Consider the following 20,703-nt stretch of genomic DNA (forward strand, 5'->3'; position numbering starts at 1 on the left):
CTTGGTCGACAAGGGCGCATAAGACGCATTTCGTTTCGAATGTGTTAGTCAGCTCTGGCAAATGGAGGCCGGCGTATTCTTCGGGCCAGAGGAACTGCAGCCTCACAGAGCTGGGCGTCGTTCCGGGCCGGGAGTTCTAATCATGAAATTAGCAAACGAGCATCTTTTGAAAGACTCTTTATTGGACCGTCGACGGAAGAAGGGCTGGGATGGGGGAACGCTTTTCACAGATTTTCACACCCTTAAGCTGACACCGGGCTGGGCGCTGTAAAAGTGGTAAAAGGCTAAGTAGTTCCCCGTGGCAAACCCACTCCACTCAGAAATCACTGAACCTTGGAGCAAAAAGTAGCACAACGTTCACGGCTTTCACACTCGCTCGTTCGAATGAGCGCAGACGTTTGGGTGTTCAATTCGCGGCGTGTTTGTTTGCGTTGTGTGGCAGCTCAAGTTAGCTCAACCCCCAGGAGCAGCCAATGGTGCACTTTTGCTGCACATTTGGGCGGGAAACTTTCGCTAACAAATTAATTTAATTTGTACCGATGCAAATCACCACCGCCCCGAATGTGTTCGGGCTCCTTGCGCGGGAATGTTCGAGCCAGCGGAGCAAAAGGTGTCGGCTTCATCGATGGGGAAAGTGTTCAGGAACTTTTCACTTCAACTTCGACACTCGGCGCGGTCGGTTTTCATTCGCGAGCTGAGATTGCATCCGAAGGCGGCAAAACTCTCGCCACGGAGCGGAACGGATGCACTTGAGGACTATTTGGAGGCTTGTACGGAAAGTTTAAATGACTTTGGTTCAACTTTCGCCCCCCCCCCCCCCCCCCCGTCATTTTCTAATGCCTCCCCGAAGGCCTGCCTTGTCTTTCTTCCAACGGGTGCCTTTGGTTTCGCTTTAAGTTTTCCAATGACTTCCGCATGTATGAAGAAGTCGTTCGGGCGAACGACCGTCGTCCCGATTACTTCATCCTTTTGAACTTTAACATGAAAGAAGTTGTCTGGAAAAACATGCTAAGAAAATTTGTACTGGGAAACTACAAGTACGAATGGGTATTGGGGGAACCTTTTGTGGTAATTCAAAATCAGACGAACTCACAAACCACGTTTTCATGATGAAAAGGGAAATTTAATTCCAACTCTGAACCAAACAAGATCATTGCACTAATTGTAGTACTTCTTCTCTTCTGCCTTTCAGGTTGTGTAATCATCAAGAGAAAATTAAATCAGTGATGCAAAACGAGTGATGTTTTGCGCGGGTTTCCCGAGCAAATTGCCGAAAGTGAATTGAAATAAATTGAAGCAATCTGTTAAAAACATGCTCTGCAGCCGGAGCCCGTTTTCCTTCGGCGTGGCCGGTCGGTAATGGTTATCTGTTTGTGTCGAGTGTGCCGTCCGTAGCAAGTGCATGGAATTGAGTTTCGGTGCGAGGGAGGAATATTAATTGCGCCGGAAAATTGCCCTCGGCTTCGGGGGAAGGTATGTCGCAGCCGGAGCGATCGAACGCCCGGGAAAGTGTCGCTCAGCCGGCGGGTCGTGCGTAGAATGGCCGATCCTCACGCGGGGAACCGGTAATGTTCCCCACCGGCGCCCATCGCACTGTACAATGCGGGCCCTCGATGGGCCAAAGCGATCCTACCGCCACACCCAACCGGAACGCCCGCCGGAAGTGAACGATTGCAGCGCGCGGTGCACGAGTTTCCTGCCCCCGGTGCGCGCCACGGTTTGGCTCGGGCTGCTCTGCTGCTGCCTCGGTGCTGCCGTCGGGCCGGTGCGGGCGGGCCCCCGCTACAGCTCCCGGATCGTCGAGACCAAGTCCGGCGCCATCCGGGGCGTCATTCTCGAGCTGAACTCGAAGCACCTCGAACCGGTGGAGGTAAATTTAATATTTCGGGTGGGGGGGAGGGGGTGGCTTGAAGGTGACCGATTTATTTGTTTCCCTCTGTAGGTGTTCAAGGCCGTCCCGTATGCAACGCCGCCGACTGGAAGCCTGCGGTTCGAGCCACCGAAGAAACTTCCGCCCTGGACCGGAACTAAGCTAGCGGACACATTCGGCAACGTTTGCCCGCAGGTAAGCGAAAGCGTACTGCTCAAATTTATGTTTTAAAGGGATTGGAAAGTATTTTGCATCATATTTCATTCCATTGGCTCGATTTTATTTATTGAATAAATTAATTAACATTTGGTGGAGGCGCCTGGTGTTTCATGAAAAATAGCATTTCCCGATCGGAGCGGTGATTTGTTAAACACGAAGTAAACAAAGCGTCGCGGCCATTAATAATATTTCACCATCACTACATTCAACAGGCACCGGGTTAGGGGATGGGAAAATTTATTGCTAATGAAATGATCCCGACTGGATACGACGAAAGAATCTCGGAGCGTGTGCTTCAAAAATCACATTGCAAGGGCGAAAAATTCAATATCCCATTGTGGCACGCCGAGGCGGAAGCCCTTGGAGGGGTTTTCACGACGCGCACCGAATTCAATGCCGACCGGGGGTTGGCTGATGAGAAAATTCCATCTTCAATTCCATCCACGTCGATGGCCATCCACGTTGCGTTCCGGTTGGGGTTCCGCGCCGCTCCGTCGGGTGACGTGATTTCCGGATGGTCTGGGATGATAAATGGGACCATCATCACTCCGTACGATAAGCGAGGGCCAATGGTTGTTTTTTTTTCAGCGCTGGAAAAATGAACCCAAAAAAAAAGTGGATAAATTGTTCCACTAATAGGATAAATTCTTCAAGTGACACTGGAAGGCAGAATTCTGAATTCCCTCCGTCGGCTAGAAAGTAACTTCAGCGTTGGGGATTTTTTTTCCACTCCATTGTGGAATGCCAGGAAATGCATTTTCTATCTCTCCAGTCAGTCCGAGTCGAGGGCTGGACAGTATTATTTCATTCTTTCTACCACTTCTGTCACGTGCTTTCTGTAAATGCACCCTCCAAGCGGGGACAAAAACTGAGGATGGAATCTTTGCTTTTTTAAAGTCCAGTCAGGAAAAGTTGAGTGAATCAGACACAGTTTTTTCCTACTTTTATTTTGAAGGAAAACAAAATCCCATCCAGTGGAGAGTTTTTATATCATTCAATGGTACCAGCTTGCACCGAAGTGCAGCGCTCGAAGTTACCCAGGAAATTAATATCATAATTTTTTCGTGCTCTTCATCGAGCGAGAGCCACAACACTCGCCCGCTCGTCGCTTGCTTGCATTGCCACCATTCGATTTGCAAACGAAGTCGAGTGCATTCGACCGGAATGGGAGTTTACATTTGCGTAATTTCACCCTCAGCTCGAGCCATTCCGTCCGAGCGAGCTCTCCAAAGCGATCTCGGCACGATCTTGGGGAAGATAAATTGAACTAGCGCCCGTTCCGTCTGCAGAGCGTATGCTGGCTGTACTTCCTTTCCTTTCAACTTCGCAATTCCGCATTAGGTTAATCTGGTCAAGTCCCAGGATTGCGAATGGTTGGGTTGGAGTGTTCCAGAGACGACTGAACATATTTTCTCAGCACGAAGCACACTTTCCTTGTCCCCTTTCCCTGTTCTTTCTTGATGGAGTGGAAGGAAATCATTTTGAAACCATTTTTGGTACCAGGCCGATCGCTTGGAAGGGAAAAACTGTTTGGGGGGGACGCATTTTTAAATAATGGGAAATAGAGTTGCTTCAAAAGGAAAAGACTAAAAACACAAAGGACTATCGGTGGCAGTGGAAAACACGAATGCAGTCGAAGAAAGGAAGATAATTGTGTTAAAAACGAAACAAACAGAAAAGGAAACTACTTATGCATCGTCTCCTGTAAGCCCGGGGTGGAAGTGAAAACTGATTTATTTTCCAACTTTTTCACTTCCCCTTCCGCTTCAAGACAGACAATTTGTGTTTCTCCACTTGGCACCAAGCGAGTTGGGGACGGATTTCGGTTTGGGGGTGGGTTTATAAGAAAACGTGAAAATAAAGCTCGACACATTTCCATCTCGCGTTCGGGAAATGTTTTATGAATTTAAAGTGGAAATTTGTTGTTGGTTAGTTATAGTTTTCGTCTGTTGTTCGAGTTCGACTTTTCGAGTTTTGTCGTGGAAAATGTCTTGTTTTCGAGCAATGGGGAACTTTTGGCCACCGAAAGTGGAAGCAAGAGTTTGATGATTGTAGGAAAGAGACTTCTTTTGCACCTTCTTTCGTTTGTTAGCTTTGCGAGAAATTAATTCCGAACAAAGAAATAAATTGTGCAATACTTGCTTTCAATAAGTTTGCGCAGAGTTCATGTCAGCTGTAAATACTTGTTGAAAGTGTTTTAGTTCGTTGTAGTTTTCCTTTATTAAACGGGCGAGATGAAACAATTTTTTCCACTTCCACTCAGCATGTTGGTGTTTTTCAAACATCTGTGCTTTTTTCCAACTCCCCCCCCCCCATCCCTCCTTCCTTCGTCGTAATGGATGCCACAATGGTATAAATCATTTAGTTCACAAATTGCGAGCAAACCATGCGAACACTTAAAAAACCAATTTCCTCCACGTGAAAGAAAACGTGTCGGCAGCTGTACCGGAGCGCAAACTTTTCCACCTCCTGGCGGGAAGCCTGCACGGGTGGGGGGGTATCCCCGTGGGAGGGCGCTTGAAAACTGGCGACCGGGCTCTTGCTTCGTCAAAAATTCAGGTCAGTTCCATGACTTTGCAAAACCTGCTTCCCGAGAAGCAACAAAAAACATCTTCAACTGGTGATGGAATAAGACGGCGGGGGAGGGGGGGGGGGGGAGGGAGTGGAAACATACTTGTAGCATTAAATTGTCGACAAATGGCTAATGAAAAATAAGCTCTTCTGGTGAAGGAAATTGTCGAAAGTGCCTGGAGGAATGTAACGGCCCATCCATATGGTCGGCTTCCCCGGTCGGAAGCCGGAAAAACCGGCCCGCCCTGCTGCCCGGCACCGTTCCCATCTGTTTCCGCTTTAATTCGCACATTGTTAGCGAGCCGAGGAGTCGCTCCCCCTCATACGTACATCGCACGTACATGCGCTCCACAAATGCACGCCAACACGTTCATATTTAACGGCCAGCGTTGGCAACGTGCCTTGAAACCGACACCCCATTTTCTTTTCGCCCTTTTTTCCGGCAGGGACGAACTGCACAGTGAACTCGACACAATCATTATAATATTTCACCAGGTTTTCCACACTCATAACGGGGAGGGGGCGGGGGAACTCGTTCTTGCCCGCGTGCGGAAGCGAATGCTCGAATTTTCCAGCCTCTGTGCGAGCGTAACGCTGGCCTGTGATTTTCTGGCACATTTCGTGGAAAAAGGCGTTGCGGGAAAATTCTTCCTTATGTCTCCTCTACCTTCGACCTTGCTTACATCGCGAACGACCTCCCCCTGGGTCAGTGCTTCGTGGTTGACTTTTTTTATTCATTCCCTTACGTTGGAAGGCAAGGACATTCTTGAACAAAGCGTTTCAAAGTAAGGTGTTATGAAAATGTTAACGATGCATTACCAAAAGCAAGTCACATTACGTGATAGTTTAATCTAAAAATGATTCTGAAAGAAAAGGATTGTTAGAAACAGTTTATTTTAACTTATTTTCTTGGAAAAACAAAACTATCATTAACACGTTGACTGCCAAGCGTTTTTAGCACACGTTTTTAGTACAATCTTTTATAATATAATTTGTTTATAACATTTATTAAATCAACGATTTTTGAAGGCTAAGCAAAAACTTAGCTTTCCAAAGCATTGATATAAAATATTACTATAATTATTATGTTGCATTTTCATTACTTATGGATTAAAAAGTTGTTAGAACGGATTTTTGCTGTCACCCATTTTTGGGTGACATGGCAGTCAACGTATTAACCCATTGCTTTGTATTAAGAACCATTTTTAATAAAAGACAAAAGCTCGTTATAACAACAAGTTTACCAAGAAGTTGTTTCATAAACAGAAGTGGTCTGCAAAACTTCCTTTTACTCTCCAGCAATACCAAGGGCAATGGTGTGGACCTGATTTATTTGTTATGAAGAATTTTGATTACTTTGAGATAATTCGATCAATACAAGTACAGCCGGCGTAATATAATTGCACATCGGCTTCGAGGATAGGATTTTCAATTATTCAAGCAATTTTCTCTCATCGGTTATGAAAACGGTCGGTGCTTTGCACACACGAGTGGAATTACGTGTGGAGGATATAAACCATCCCCTGCTGGGACAGGTGTCCCAGTTGGTGGAAACGACGAGGAAAACATGCAGGACGAGCGCAGAGCAGTGGATGCACATAATTTGTTCAACATCTTTCCATCCTGCATCGACGGGATCCTAACTCGGGAAAGACGTCTTCCGTCTTGGGTAAAGGAGAACTTACCCGAATCTCTGATCAATAAGGAAATGGGGCGAAATCAACGAACGAGAAATAATGTTCGACAAAACTTTTCCTTCCACACACACACACACACAGACAGACACACAAAGAAAAAGCACTTGAACTACTCGAGGAGCGTGAGAATGGAGCGCAAACGTCCTCCAAGGGATCCGAAGGATGTCTAATCGAGTTCCCCCCCTCGGTACGGGAGGAAGCTTACTATCCTTCGAACAAGTCATTTATGACACCTTTTCCTTCCTTGGCGTGGCTTTCGGGTACTCGCTTGATCGATACCATTCATCGTTCGGTCGCTCTTCCTTCCTTCCCCAGCGGAACGGTGGGAAAAGGCGAGCAGGCAGTTAGGGAAAAGTCAATATTCATCCATCACTCGTGGTCTTGATGCTCGTGATGCGGCCGTTAGGAAAAGCGGATGAAACGGAAAACCCGGACGATAAAGAGTCATTTGCTCGAGTGTGCAATGGGCGTGTTTATTGGCACACCAACTGGTCTCGAGGCTCCTTCCGCATTCGTTCTTACCTCCGTTCGAGGTTGTGGCCAAAGTGGCGCACACAAATTTCGAGAAAGTGGAAATTTTTCTCATTATCGTTACAAATATTACTTCACCGAATGGAGATCCGGTTGGTCCGGGGAACGAGGGGGACGCATCCTGAGGGCCGTAAATATGAATGCCCCTGCCTGGAGTGGTCCAGCAGGACCGGGCAAAGACGTCGGTGATACGCCTCGTCATCGCTTTTTAATTTCGATAACCGAGTGAAGTGTGCACGCTATGAGCGAGCAAGCAACTTTTCCGCTTTACGACCCACTTCTTCGTCTTTTTGCCAGCCCAAGGAATTTGCTTTGTGGGTCGGGAAATTGCAGCAAAACCACGACACCAGGCTCCAGCTACTCTGAAGAGAGCCTCCGGCCGTGTCTGGTTTTAGGGGTTTTGGGGTTTTGTGCGCAGCAAAGCTTCTGACGCCCTTTTCTGTTTTAAGCGAAGGGTTCAGAATGCATCAGACGATCTCCTCCGGCCTTCAAAACGAAACGACAAATCGATCGATACGCCGGACGCGCCGTTCAAGTTGGTCCGGCTCTTTTGCCCTTGTTTTCCATGTTTTTCCCGCTTGCTTGGATGGAAGGCATCGGGTATGCTGACACAGAGGATGCTCGTTCACGAGTGGATTGGAAGAAAATCTTCAGTGCATAGGAACGGCCCGTTTCCAAAGGGTCCTCAGTGGAATGCTGCAGGCTAAAGGGCAACTGTATGCAATAGGCGGCGAATAAAGTGGAGTGGGAAAGTGGGAAACCACCTCTCCGGCCATCGCTATGCACATTTCTTGCAGGTTTTCGTTTGCTGCACCAGCGTTTATGTGTGTGTGTTTGTGTGGGGAACTTTTCTTCAAAGCACACCACTTTCGTCATGCATGCCAAGAAACCGATCGAGAAGAGGGAGCCTTCGGCTGCAGTCCATTCATGTCGGGTGGTTCACTCTTTTAGTGTAATTGAAAGCTGCAGCTGCCCGGTGGCTTATTTCTGGATGGAAAAATGGCCTTAAGCAAAAGTCCAAAGGATTTGAGGTGGCTAACTCATCATTTCCATTCCTTTCGATCGATCAAAGGAAAAATGCTAAATGTAGAGTCTACGGAATATTGAATGGAAAGAGAAATTATTTACAACCAAGATTACTAGAACTAGAAGTTGGGTCGACACAGCTCTTCACAGCACAGCAGTTTTTCTTGAAATTAAAAAAAAATTGATTTTCTGATACAGGAATCATATGGTTGGCAGCAGTCGATCAGTACGAATGTGTTTTACATCCTGGTTTAGCTGTTTTTTGTTACAGAATTGAGTTCAAATGTTCATTACGAGTGTTTGTTTTGGGTATCCTAAATTCCAAGATGGCGCTATGTTTATCTGTCAAATCGTTCCACATAAACGAACCTTGGGAGTATCCTTGTTTACAACTAAAATGCGTTTAGCCAACACAAATAATTTAACTAAATTCGATTATATTGGCGCTTCAATCATCAATCATCTAATAGGACGATCAAAGAACAATATCTATGCTTTACCCACTCACAATGCTTTAGATTGCAAAGAGACGCCACGACTTTGAACACATTTTAAATCTAATCGACCTCATCGACTAATTGATCGGTAAACAAACCGAGTTGTCTTTACAAATAAACACCATTAAAACATGTTGTTTGCTTATGACTCAACCTCAAGACGGGAGATAAATAGCCAGCTGCTCCATTATCTCTCCTCGACGTCTGCTAAAAATCTGACCATCGCCGAGTCGAGTAATCAGCGGAACAGATTGGGTTTGTTTACCGGCCGGAGCTTAAGTGCACAAGTGCCAACGTTTCCATGCTGTTTTCCACCAAACTATCCTGCTGGAGGTGATGCATCATCGATATTATCAGAGGCGGGAGTGGTAAAAAAAAGGAACGAGAACCAGTCTCTGGCTGGAGGACGGTAGCAAATTGGACGAAAAACTAGAACCTGATTGTGGGGAAAATTGTCGACCTCTCATCGCCGTCGAGATTGGTTTTGAAACGGAGCGGAGAGATGCCGCTTCCAACCGGTTCCAACCTTCGGGACATGCGGGATGGGACAGTAAATCACGACAATCCTGGAACTGAAAATTGCACTTCGACACCCCGTCCACCGCGGCTTGCCCTCGCCTCGACGACGCCATATCGAAGGAGCTCCGGGGAGTTCGTTTTTCCAAATTGAACATTTCCATTAAGCCAACCCCAACTTGGCAGCGGCAAAGTGCACATTTAATCATCGGAACCCGACGGCAAAGGGACGATTGCTGGGTCGTTTGGTCCCCCCCCCCCCTCCTTACCATTTGTACCCCCTCTCGCCTCACCCCCGGGGGTACCCGAAATAGCGACTCATAATTCTCACATATCCCGTTTATTCTTTTCATGCCTTTTGTAACATGCGAACCTCACCCGGCTTTCGATTTCTTCTTCCGTTCACAGAACTTCCCGGACATCAGCAATCGGACCGCGGTGCTCCTGTCGATGCCCAAGGGGCGTTACCAGCATCTGAAGCGACTGCAGCCCCTGCTGGCCAATCAGAGCGAGGACTGTCTGACGCTCAACATCTACGTCCCCGGAAGCGGTAGGTTTCCACCGATATGTTCAAACCTTTTCTCGTAACCAAGGCGTTTTTTCCCTTCGTTGGCTGCGAAAAGTGGCGATAAATTCCGCGCTCATCGACCGTAAATTTGCCGGGACCTGAATGAGGTGCCGCTTCGAACACTTAAGCGCGGTTGTGCCTCTAACAAGGCGGAGAGCGACTTTCTTTTCCATTCCATTCCGGCGGCCAATGTTTGTTTGTGTGCGAAAGAAATCCCTGCAAGTATGCAGTTTGTTTGGCCCAAGGATCCACCGTCAAGTGGAAATGAGGTCAACTCTCACCCCCTCGAGGGCCGAAAACCTCCCGGACAAACAACTTTATCTCAACAAACAAACAAGTTACCCTTTTACTAACGAAGTAATTCGCTTCTTATGGCTGTCGCATCCATTTTTTTCCAGGCAGGCAGGAAAAAGTGAGGGCCACTCCATTAGTTGACCCAGCAGGATCTAGCCGACCCATCCGATTGATTGTCGGTAGTTCGGTTGGGTGTTTTATGTTTTGGCTTGCCCTGAGGGGGTTGGTTTCGCTTTTCCTTGTCTAGACTAATTGAATTCATAAATTACGATTCCGAGTGCCGCCATCTTTGGCTTTTGCGTAGTTTCATGATGAGCTTTGAAGGGAAGAGTGTCCTCTCTCTCTCTCCCTCTGGTTGTCGTCATTCAACCAGAAAACATTAATAAACTCCCACATGAATAACGCACGGAAAACCCAGGAAAGGAACCTTTTAAAACGTCCACTTCCCTCTAGGAAGATTATTGATATCAAATTGACCCCAGGCAACGGAATAATGGTTGATAAATGGTTTATGATCATCGCCTCAAATCATTCCTCCCCCGAGACTCATTAATGATCTTAAGTATTCATTCCGAAACCGTGTTTTCATACAACGGGTGACTTTTCCGTTTCTCGTGTCGAACGATAACTGGATTAAATGTTTACTCCCCCTCCCGGAGCCAATTTTCGAACCATTAAAGGGAAACCTCTGCTCGTCATCGGAAAAGAGTTAATGAGTGAAAACGAGCGACACTGGGGGTGAGTGAAAAGCTCGTTCACCATCAAATTATGAAAGCCCAACCCGTCGCCCGAGTGATAAGGCGAAGAAATGGAGCCATCAAAAAAGACGAACCGAGGGTAATTACGAAGTCCGAGCGAGGTCCTCCGTCCCAAAAGGTGGCCTCATGCCACTTTCCGTGTGGTTTTTCCCACACGTCCACGTGGTTTCGTGGTCGATGTTTCCACACAGGAGGCCTTGCGCTTTTCTAGTTAGTGGCGTGTCGTAATTGTAGTAATAAAATTTAATCTATTGTTCTAACTATTAGAGATTGTGTGTTTTAGCGGGTCGAGGGGTGGGCGGCCCCCACTGTCCTCCATCAGCCCACTCGATGTGTGCCCGATAGGGGAATTAGTCCCGCACACACCAGGTTGTGGGTGGGTGTGTGGAGGCAGAAGCCCATTATCAGATGAGGTTCACCGTTTATCCCGGCTCGGTTCGGTAGAAAACAGAGCCATGTATCAAAACTCTAAAGGGCTTCCGAACGAGCGAGGGAGTGCAAGTGAGAGAGAGAGAGGGAAAGAAGGTTTGCACGATCGTATTAAAATAGTGGCAAGCACCGGCAAGTTAATTTAACGATGTTCTAAGCAGATTAGACCTGTGCTTCGTGTGCAGGCGTTACGAGCGAGCGATATTTTTCCAGTAAAACGCGCGATATCAAGCTTCGTTTTCCCTGATGCGAGGCGTAGGGCGTGCGAAAACTCGTTTATCGTTTTATATTACACCCAAACATCCTCTTCCTACGGTCGGTAGTGTACGCATGTACTTTAAATCTTGTCTTAAATTCAGCGAAATGCAAACGAGAGTGTGTTTTCGGGGAAACACGCAAAGTAATATTCCTTCTGGCTATTTCCTACCAAACTCGCGTGTTGACCTTCGTTGCGGGGAGTGCTTTCTGCCGAAGTTTTATCGCCGAAAAGCGTCTGCTCAGGCGTATTTACTCAAATCGAGCCGCACTTTACCTTCGCCTTTGCCTTCTTTCAGCACCACCGCGGAGAGGCTTTATGACCGAAAGTGAAATTGCGTGGGCCATTTCGCGAGACCTTGGCGATAGTTTTCGATCCGATTTCGTCCGCTTTTGCTTCGTTTTTTATCTGGGAAATGTAAATGGCACGGCTTCGACATGTGTTTGGGAGGGTTGTTTGTGTTTTATGTTCAGTTTTTCCCCGCCTTTCATGGTCGAGAAGCCACCGGAGATGAGAATTGATATGATTCCGCTGCCGTTGCATTTTCCGCTTATCGCATTAAAGCGCTGGATTCGTCGTGCTGGTGTTTGTTTTCTGCCGCTTTATTTGTCCTCCGGGCCAGAAATGATTCGATTTATGATGCCGGTAATAAAATGTGAACAAAATAAATCATTCACGAGCAAGAGATGGCGCGCTGCTTGGTGCTGCGTTTACAACCGGCTGTATTCAATTTATCCCAATTTCTTCAACGAGCCGGAGCGCTTTCTCCAATCCGCTTACCCTTAAAGGCGTCAACGTTAATGGACAAGCGGCATGCAAAATCCACGAGGCACGAACAACGGGGTTGACACCGCCTCAATGAGGCGGCTGTAAGGCGTGGATTAACTTTTTCGCCTGTCATAATATCGCCCCTTTCCCGCTCCAAAAAGTCGACCGGAATTAAATTACGTCTAACCGAATAAATATTGAAGGGGAAAAATTCAATTTTAGCCCATCACCGTCACCGAACCCGTCGTGCCCGTTTTTTTCATTTCATAAATCGGAACGGCGCAGCTTGGATATCGGGAAAGAGCGAGTAAAATTCAATGATGGACAGCGAATTTCAGGACAACAACAACAAACGGCAACCAGCATCCTGTAGCAACAGGGATTGCTGCTCTGCTTTTGGAATTTCGTTCGGGAAAGGGGGGGGAAAAGGATTGGGTTTAAAGTTTTCCCTCCCACAACTATGCTGCAAGCCCCCCCGCGCCCCCGTCCAACCACCGGGCTGTGGCTGAAACTTTTATGAATATTTCAGTCGGAATATGCTAGCGCCACAAAAATATATGCTTCCTCGATCGGGGCGAGCGTCGATAAACGGATAAAATTCCCACACACACACACACACACGGGAAAAACTGCAAAAAGCCGCTATCAAATCCAAACACACGAGAAGGACATACACCGTTCCATCGGATCCCTCCAACCACGAGAGTCGGTATCCGTTCCATCCGGGAGGTAGTGCGAAAATCCCGAAAACTTTCGTTTTTTCACCCCGCCCCCCCCCCCAAAGGCAACGCGCTTTGTTCGTAATCCATTCCCTCGAACACACACACACACGCTCGGTTGCATAGGAGAGAATGGAGCCTGGAATGGAATTCATGACGATCGGTGATGAAGACGAGATGATGTTGATGTTGTTTTCGATTAGGATAATATTCAACAGCGAACCTCTCACCATGACGCCTAGGTGGAAATGTGGGGGAAATGCAGGTATTGAACGTGTGGAAAGGATTTGTTTATGTTTAGTTTTATTGCACTTGATTGCTGAAGATGGCGAACGAGACTTTTATGCAATGATTTTGTAATGTCCCAGCAAAAGACACTCGCTTCAGCGAAAATAACCGTCAAATTTAAATCTTTATGACGGTATAAAAAACAACATAAACTTTTCTTTGGCATTCAACATCTGCGCCTCGGAAAAAACTGTCGTTGGTCGTGTCGGACCGTTCCCGATGCAATCATTCTGTCATTAATTTCTGTTCAAATTCTACCGTTTTTCTCTGTCTCTCTCTTCTGATTTATGTGTTCTTCTTGCGCATTGAATCCACTTTTACGACAATTTATCTAATTTTACCAGCTTTTTTTTCTCCCTCGGTTCAAATCTATTCCTTCCAAAAGCGAAGCGAATAAACACCGAGAACAAACTGAGAGATTTGCATGTGTAGGTGGTGCTGCAAAGACTTTCCACCGACCGGGAATAAGTGTGCGCTCCTGCCCCCGCTCGGAAAAGGGACACAGTTGGCTTCGTGGCAGATGATAAATGATAATTGAATTTCAACTTTAACATTTTCAGTTTTCCATCATCGGACTCGGATCTTGGCCTAACGAGCGACAAACGCGACCAGAAAAGAGCAATCGCACGCGGGCGAGAGTACGTTGGAAGTTGTTTTACGATTCCGAAGGATGAATGCCATGGGGAGAGGATCTGTCTGATCGGATGGCGTTCCCATTAAATGGCACTAGGGATTTTCCTCGATTCCAGATTTGCCCCAGCTGCGGGGGTGAGGGCCGGGAAGGGGAAAGCATACCAAGAACTTCGCAAGCAGCTGCGAGAGTTCGGTCTATCGGTCGATTAGTCGAGTCGAATAAGGGGGAGCCGAAGCTTTTCTGCTCGATACACAAGTTTAAAGTTAGCACAAAGCAGGGGTTGGCAAGCTTTTCTTTGAAATTTGTCAGAATTGTAGCAAAATCTCAACTTAAAAATCAAAACTAGTGTTGTGCTTAGTGAATCTTTTGGCGAGATTCATTCATATGTATCTTTCACCTAAGATTCGTTCAGATGGATTCATGAATCTTTACGGATTTGAATCTTCAAAGCTTAATGAATCTTTCGAAACCTTTATGAATCTTCATGAATCTTTCATGAATCTTTCAAAAGACCTCCCTCAACCTATTTCTGGCTGGTGACTTTTCATCAGTTGGGGTGTCTTTGGGAATCATGAATCTCTCGCCGAAAGATTCATGAATCCCTTATAAGGCAGAGATACATTCAGATTCATGAATCTGAAGCAGATTTACACAACTCTACTCAAAACTTGATTTTCACAAAATGTTAATAGATTTGCAACCAGCGAACATCAATAATGTTGAAAATTAACTCCCCATTTTTATTACGACATTTACGATAAAAATATCCTTGTTTGACTGCTAAATCACAGTTGAAAGAGCCCTGGTCCTGGAAGCTTCTAGATTCCCGACAAGAAGCCGACGAACTAGCTCTGGTTTGATGTAATGAAAACGTTGCGTTTCTCAGGAATTCTTTGAAGTCGTTAAACAGTAAGAAAATGGGTCCCGCGTTGGTGAGGAGTTGACTTTGATTCGTTAGAAAATTATCCTTTCCACTTCCAGAACGTCCTAACGAAGACTTTTCCCCTGGTGAGGTTTAGAATGAATAGACAGCGGGAGTTTCAATGACATCTTTTCGCCAACTTTAAATCGAAGATTGACTCCTTTCCCTTCCCTGGGACACTTGCATTCGCTGGAAAGGGGTTCGGAGGGGGAAAAACGATCATCGAAGGAAGGGACGGTGTGGAAAATATGTGGTATGAATGGAAGCAACAGGGCAAAGGAAAGTGGATTAATTGAAATCTTAATTAAATGTGTAACAGCGGGCGTCAACCTGTGCTTCCATTTATTTATTTTTAATTAAGTTTCATCATGACGCTTTGCTTGCTTGTTGGACGCCTTCGGAAGCCATCGGTCGGGACTCACCAGGACACGCCAGGACTCGCCAGGACTCACCAGGACTCTATATTTTATGCGATGATTGAGGTCCACAATCAAAAAACGATTGCCATAAACTTTGCCGGCGCAGATTGAAATCGATCGTTGTAGCTGGCAAAGGAAGCTCCTCAAATGATTTTCTCGTTTTCCTATCGGATTTGCGGTGGAAATAATCCTTGCTCACCTTGCCATTGTGTGCGGCTTTGGTGGGCTTTTGTCTGCCATCGACCAAAACGGGGGCCTTTCGAAAGCCCACAAAGAACAACAAGCCACACAAGTTCTTATTATTTTCAACTGAAACGTTTCGAATCGTTGGCGGCGACGGAGCGAAGGCACGGGCAGGAGGGCGGAGGTTGAGTCGTTGATCTCATCATATCCGGGGCCCTATTTTTGCCGAATGGATTATTCGAGGCAGCACCGGTGTGTACTTCCGGGAAGCCGTCGGGGCTTTCGCTTCAGTTCAAAGCGATTTCAACCCACCGCATTTTGCTTTTTGGCCTAACCGGCATTACACATGATGACGCAAGCTGATTTTAATGAGAACCGCTGCGCGCCGTTCCGGTGGATTTGTTTGCCAGGCAGATGTCGATTTTTGCTACATTTTTTCTACCGCAAGCCAATTGCAACCATAAATTACTTTTACATGTGATGTTCGTAGAAGAAATCAAACCGCGAAGACTAATAAGCGGACGCTGGATGTTTCTAATTATCTCCGGGGCTTTTTATTTGGTTTGTTATCCAAGCGGAAACATGGAGTGTTTTTTTTGCGGCAACATTTGAATAACATAAAAAGGAAACGAATGAAGCGTATTTTGTGGAATTTGAATGTTGTCATGGCGTCATGTTTTGGATATTAGTAATGAATTCTACGAATGGAAATTGAAAAGATTCAAATGAATTACAAACAAGTGAGATTTTGAAAACGACTGAAATAAAAGATAAAAGTTCATTGAATCGCGCAAGTCGCAATTGATGAACAGGATTTAGCCACAAGCCTGAAGAGAATTCATAGAAGATGGCATTCAGCTGGCAAACATAATGCAATGGCTTCATAATCGGTTTTCCTCGGTCCTGTTTTCGATCTAACCATCAAACTCGGTTGTAAGGTTAACCCTGTTCATTACATCTCATGGAAACGGAAGTTCTGAGAAAGTTTGCTCGAATCAACCGCAACACCTCAACATAATAGACTGTCCAGACTAAAGTGTGCCACTCAACAATATCGCGTTTGGTTTGCCCAGGACCAAACCACAGAATGCAAATGTATATCGTCGGTGGAAATCGGAGCGGGTTGGTTGGTTTTCCACACAAGTGCTCGATTTATCTGTTCCATATCTGTTTCCGCCTGCCTCCGCTCTCACTGAACTCAGTGCTTTTCGTCTACTTTGCAGGAAGCCGCGGCCTGGAGGCACCGTACTCGATCTTCTTTTACGTCCACGGCGAAGCGTACGACTGGGGCTCGGGAAACTCGTACGACGGCTCGGTTCTGGCCAGCAGCGGTCACGTCATCGTAGTTACAGTCAATTTTCGTTTAGGAATACTCGGTAAGTATACGTTGGCTACTTCCGCTTCCCGGACGGAGAGATAGCTTTCCATCCGGTTTATTGCTAGCATCATCACTTCGGAATATTTACTCAACCATCGCATCGGGTACGTCTTGACTAGTGATGGGAAAATCGGCTCCGCAACCGGAGCCGGCTCCGATGAGCTCCGGTAAAATTTGGAGCTTTGGGCTCCGGAGCCGGCTCTGAACTACCAAGTCCGAACTACCGGCTCAGACCTACCGGCTCCCAACTAACGGCTCCCAACTAACGGCTCCCAACTAACGGCTCCCAACTAACGGCTCCAAACTAACGGCTCCGAACTAACGGTTCCGAACTACCGGCTCCCAACTACCGGCTCCGACCTACCGGCTCTTAACTACCGGTTCCGAACTAACGGCTCCCAACTAACGGCTCCGAACTAACGGCTCCGAACTAACGACTCGGAACTACCGGTTCCGAACTAACGGCTCCCAACTAACGGCTCCGAACTAACGGCTCCGAACTAACGACTCCGAACTAACGGCTCCGAACTAACGGCTCCGAACTACCGGCTCCGAACTAACGGCTCCGAACTACCGGCTCCGAGCTAACGGCTCCGAATAAACGGCTCCGAACTACCGGCTCCGAACTAACGGCTCCGAACTAACGACTCCGAACCAACGGCTCCGAACTAACGGCTTCGAACTAACGACTCGGAACTACCGGTTCCGAACTAACGGCTCCCGGGCTAATACCGGAGCCGGCTTCGCAACCGTTGGTCTGGAGCCGCTTCCGGAGGCGTTAGTGCGCTCCGGAGTGCCCATCACTAGTTTCGACGTTTTGCGTTCCGGTACGATCGATTCAAGATATTTGTGAGCTTGCCCTCGGCATCCAGCTAAGTCATCATCAGCGTCATCGTTCATTAGAAGCCGTGCTAGAATTCCCACAAAGGAAAGGCAGATCCAACAGTAGAATGCGTTCGTAAATCTAGTTCCATTTCGCGTCGGTCCGTTTTGCCATTCGTTACCGAGTGACCTCCACAATCTGTGCTAGTGTCACCACCACAACCCGAGGGGCCCATGCTGGGACGGCCTACCGCTGCTGCCGTCGGTGGGATAATGAAAATTTATATTATTCACTGCCCCGCTCCGATCCTTTTTCTCACCCCCGTCCTCCTCCTACTGAACCCACGTACGAGCCATCTGTCGGCGGGTGGCTTAGGAGGTGGCTTTCTGTCCTCTCCTGCACTGGATTTTATTTCGCCCGGGGAAGGGTAAAAATAACATTTTCACTTTCGTACACATTTTCGCACAATTATACCATAAATCATTACTTATCAAAAAGACTGAAATGGCAGATGGAAAGGATTCATTTTTCATGTGCGTGTGTCCGCATTCTTTTATTGCCTTTTGGGGCAGGTTTCGGGGATTTTATTTAGCTCCCCCCCTGATTTTATGACGGTACTAAATCATCCAATTATGCTTTTTTACCTAAGTTTTGTAGATGATCGGCATATTTATGCTCGGTAATATAATTAGTTTATTATCAGCACGCCACGATAAAGAGAGAGAGTGTAATAATCGCCGGAATAAAACGAGATCTAATGGGAGATACCATTATTCAAATGTTGAGCTGTTGGGAAATAAAGTAATGCTGCACATAACTATTCTCTTGCAAGCAGTAAAATGTTATGAAAAAGCATGTTGCAAGAGAAAAGGAATTGTTTCTACGGAAGATAAATAGTGTAATAAATAAAAACAGTAACTGAAATTGCTGGCAACTAAGTGAGAAACACTTGTTTTAGCAGATTGAACAAAATGACTCTCGTATGATTTCACGTGGCGCACGAATGTGTCCGTGCTGCACTATGTGTTATATTTCATCCACAATTACATCCCGCGCTAGGAAATATCGGAACAATTCCACCGAAGGCATGTCAAATAAAACTCAACTTTTCCACCGGAGAACTTTTCTACTCCACTACCCTGTGGGCTGCAATCGTCTAAGGGACGCGAACTGCAATCGCCACGACACCATGGCCACCGTTCGGAGTGTAATTCGGTGAACATACAACCGTCCTGCCGAGCGTTGCTAACGGTGGGAAAGAAGGCGAAATCTGGGCGACGATAAATAAATCCTGAAAAATGATTCTATCGCTTTCCAGCTGTGCTGCGTTTGGCGTTCGGATGGGAAAATGGGACAGCTCTGTCCGGAAAACCCGGACCGATGGCACGATGTTGGACGCGCCCAGCGAGTGGATTCCAGGTTTTCGTTATGGAATTATATTTATTGCGACGGAAAAGTTTATAGTCGCAAGGCGAGTGCGAGTTCGCTTGCTTTCCCCGGTCTTATCGATGGGTTGTCGGGCGCTTTTTCCCCGGACTTTCAAACTCCAACTGGACCTAGATGATCAGTCGCGACTCTGTCTCATGCTCTACCGTGGTCGGAAAAAAATCCGGACGCACCGGGCTGTCCATTCCAGCTCGCACGGTTTGACAAATATTTTGGCAAAATGTAAACAGCGATGAGCTATGCGAAACACGTACAATGGCAATTTTGATGGCTTGTCTGGAATGAACGCTAGTCACCTGCTGTGGAAGATATTCTGGGTTGAACGTGGACATTGGATAGTTGCTGTGAAAGTTTTTGTTTTTCGTTTAATCGAAACTGCGACTGTCCAGTGGATGAAGGAATAGAAAAACTCATGCACGAGTGGATGTAGACACGGGGGACGTCCTTTGCAGACGAAGGACTCGCGATCTGGAATTGATTGTTTGACCGCAAAAGTATTGGTTGCACGTCTCACTACGCTCTTGTTTCGTTCAATTATTTTGAGGCATTTACCAAGCATGAAAATGGATTTTTTTTTTAAGGAGTTTTGAGGTTGAATCAATTTCAAGTAAATAATAAGTCAAATTTAAATAAAACATACTTTATTTATATTTTTGACAAGGTTGATGACAGTTGTTTAAAAGCGGTCTCGATTTTGAAATCGTTCTTTTACGTTTTCGAGAACATCCGGAAATAAATCAGCATCCATATTTCCGATGCAAAACACAAGAATGCCTCCTCAGCGGGGTTTAATGAAATACGATCGAACATGCCATTCGTTCACTTCAGTTAACAGCGATTTTCAACAAGACTTCCAGAGCCGCGGTCTTCTCGAGACGTCATTCTCCAGCTGTGCCTTCATAAAATTCACTTGATGTGAACTTTCCGAACGGAAATAAATAGAGCTCCCCCGGAGTTGCCGACGGGAAAGACACGGGGTCACAAATATTTATAGGTTACTCATGCACGCATTTCAAAGCGAGATCCAGAACTTGAAGCCGGTTGTCGGTGCAGGGTGGCTGGCATTGAGGCTTAACATTTGGAATTCGGCACGCGTGCGACCGGGATCTTCGTAATATTCTCACCTAAACACCTATTTTTCACCACAAAAGGAAAAAAAAATGGGGCGAAAACTCCCTGACTCCTCCACTACCGTTGGCCAACGGAATGGTGAATAAGGGATGTTTTCCGAGGAGGAATCGAAAACTGTGGTACGTATGTGCCTCCCGCGGTGCGAATACGAGTCTCGGTCTCGGGAAAACGAGAAGCCGCAAAGCGGGAATGTGGTTGGGCTTCGCCCTTTCCTTCCTCCGGCACGAAACAGTTAATGGAGGTACCTGTACGATGGTGGCGGTTCAAAATTGGCTCTAACTCATAGGTGAAAAAAAAATACATCCCCACCGAAAGGCAAGGAGCTAAACCTGGTGAAAAACTGGGCCAACGAGGAGAGATTGCATTTGAATTGACGTGTAATTTAACCGCAGGTGTTCCAACACCTACGCCCAAACTTTCACCCTCCGGGGGGTGGGGCCACACGCTGGGAGCCTCGATTTGATCTCACTTCCCTCCGGAGTTCCTTTTCAAAATTTCGAACACAACACGTTCGTTTCGTCGAGATGGTAGAAAAAGATTTGTGGCGTGGGTGAGAAGAACTGTCCCCATTTGCATTATGGTGAACCCTTCACTCTCAGCAGGGGGAGCTGGAAAAACTCGCCCCATTTCGGGCGGTCGGTGTGTGCGTGTGTATTAAAGTAAATGGAGAGTGAAATTTTGCGTGGAAAATTGCTTGTAAATGCGAATCGATTTCACCCGGTCTGATGTTGATAGCGTTACCTTTATCAGGCGAGAAGGA

The 20,703-nt window shown here is 46.7% G+C and overlaps 1 protein-coding gene across 1 annotated transcript in view; it reads left to right on the forward strand.

Moving 5' to 3' along the window:
• Positions 1–9,362: 9,362 nt before the first annotated feature.
• Positions 9,363–20,703, forward strand: part of LOC131272756 (neuroligin-1-like) — a 37,281-nt gene continuing 25,940 nt past the window's right edge. The window contains exons 1-2 of the mRNA XM_058274606.1: positions 9,363–9,477; positions 16,389–16,541. Coding sequence (XP_058130589.1) covers positions 9,378–9,477; positions 16,389–16,541 — 253 coding nt within the window. The 5' untranslated portion in view covers positions 9,363–9,377. The remainder of the gene's footprint in view (positions 9,478–16,388; positions 16,542–20,703) is intronic.

The sequence above is a fragment of the Anopheles coustani genome, chromosome 3 (assembly GCF_943734705.1).
Source record: "Anopheles coustani chromosome 3, idAnoCousDA_361_x.2, whole genome shotgun sequence".
NCBI lineage: Eukaryota > Metazoa > Arthropoda > Insecta > Diptera > Culicidae > Anopheles > Anopheles coustani.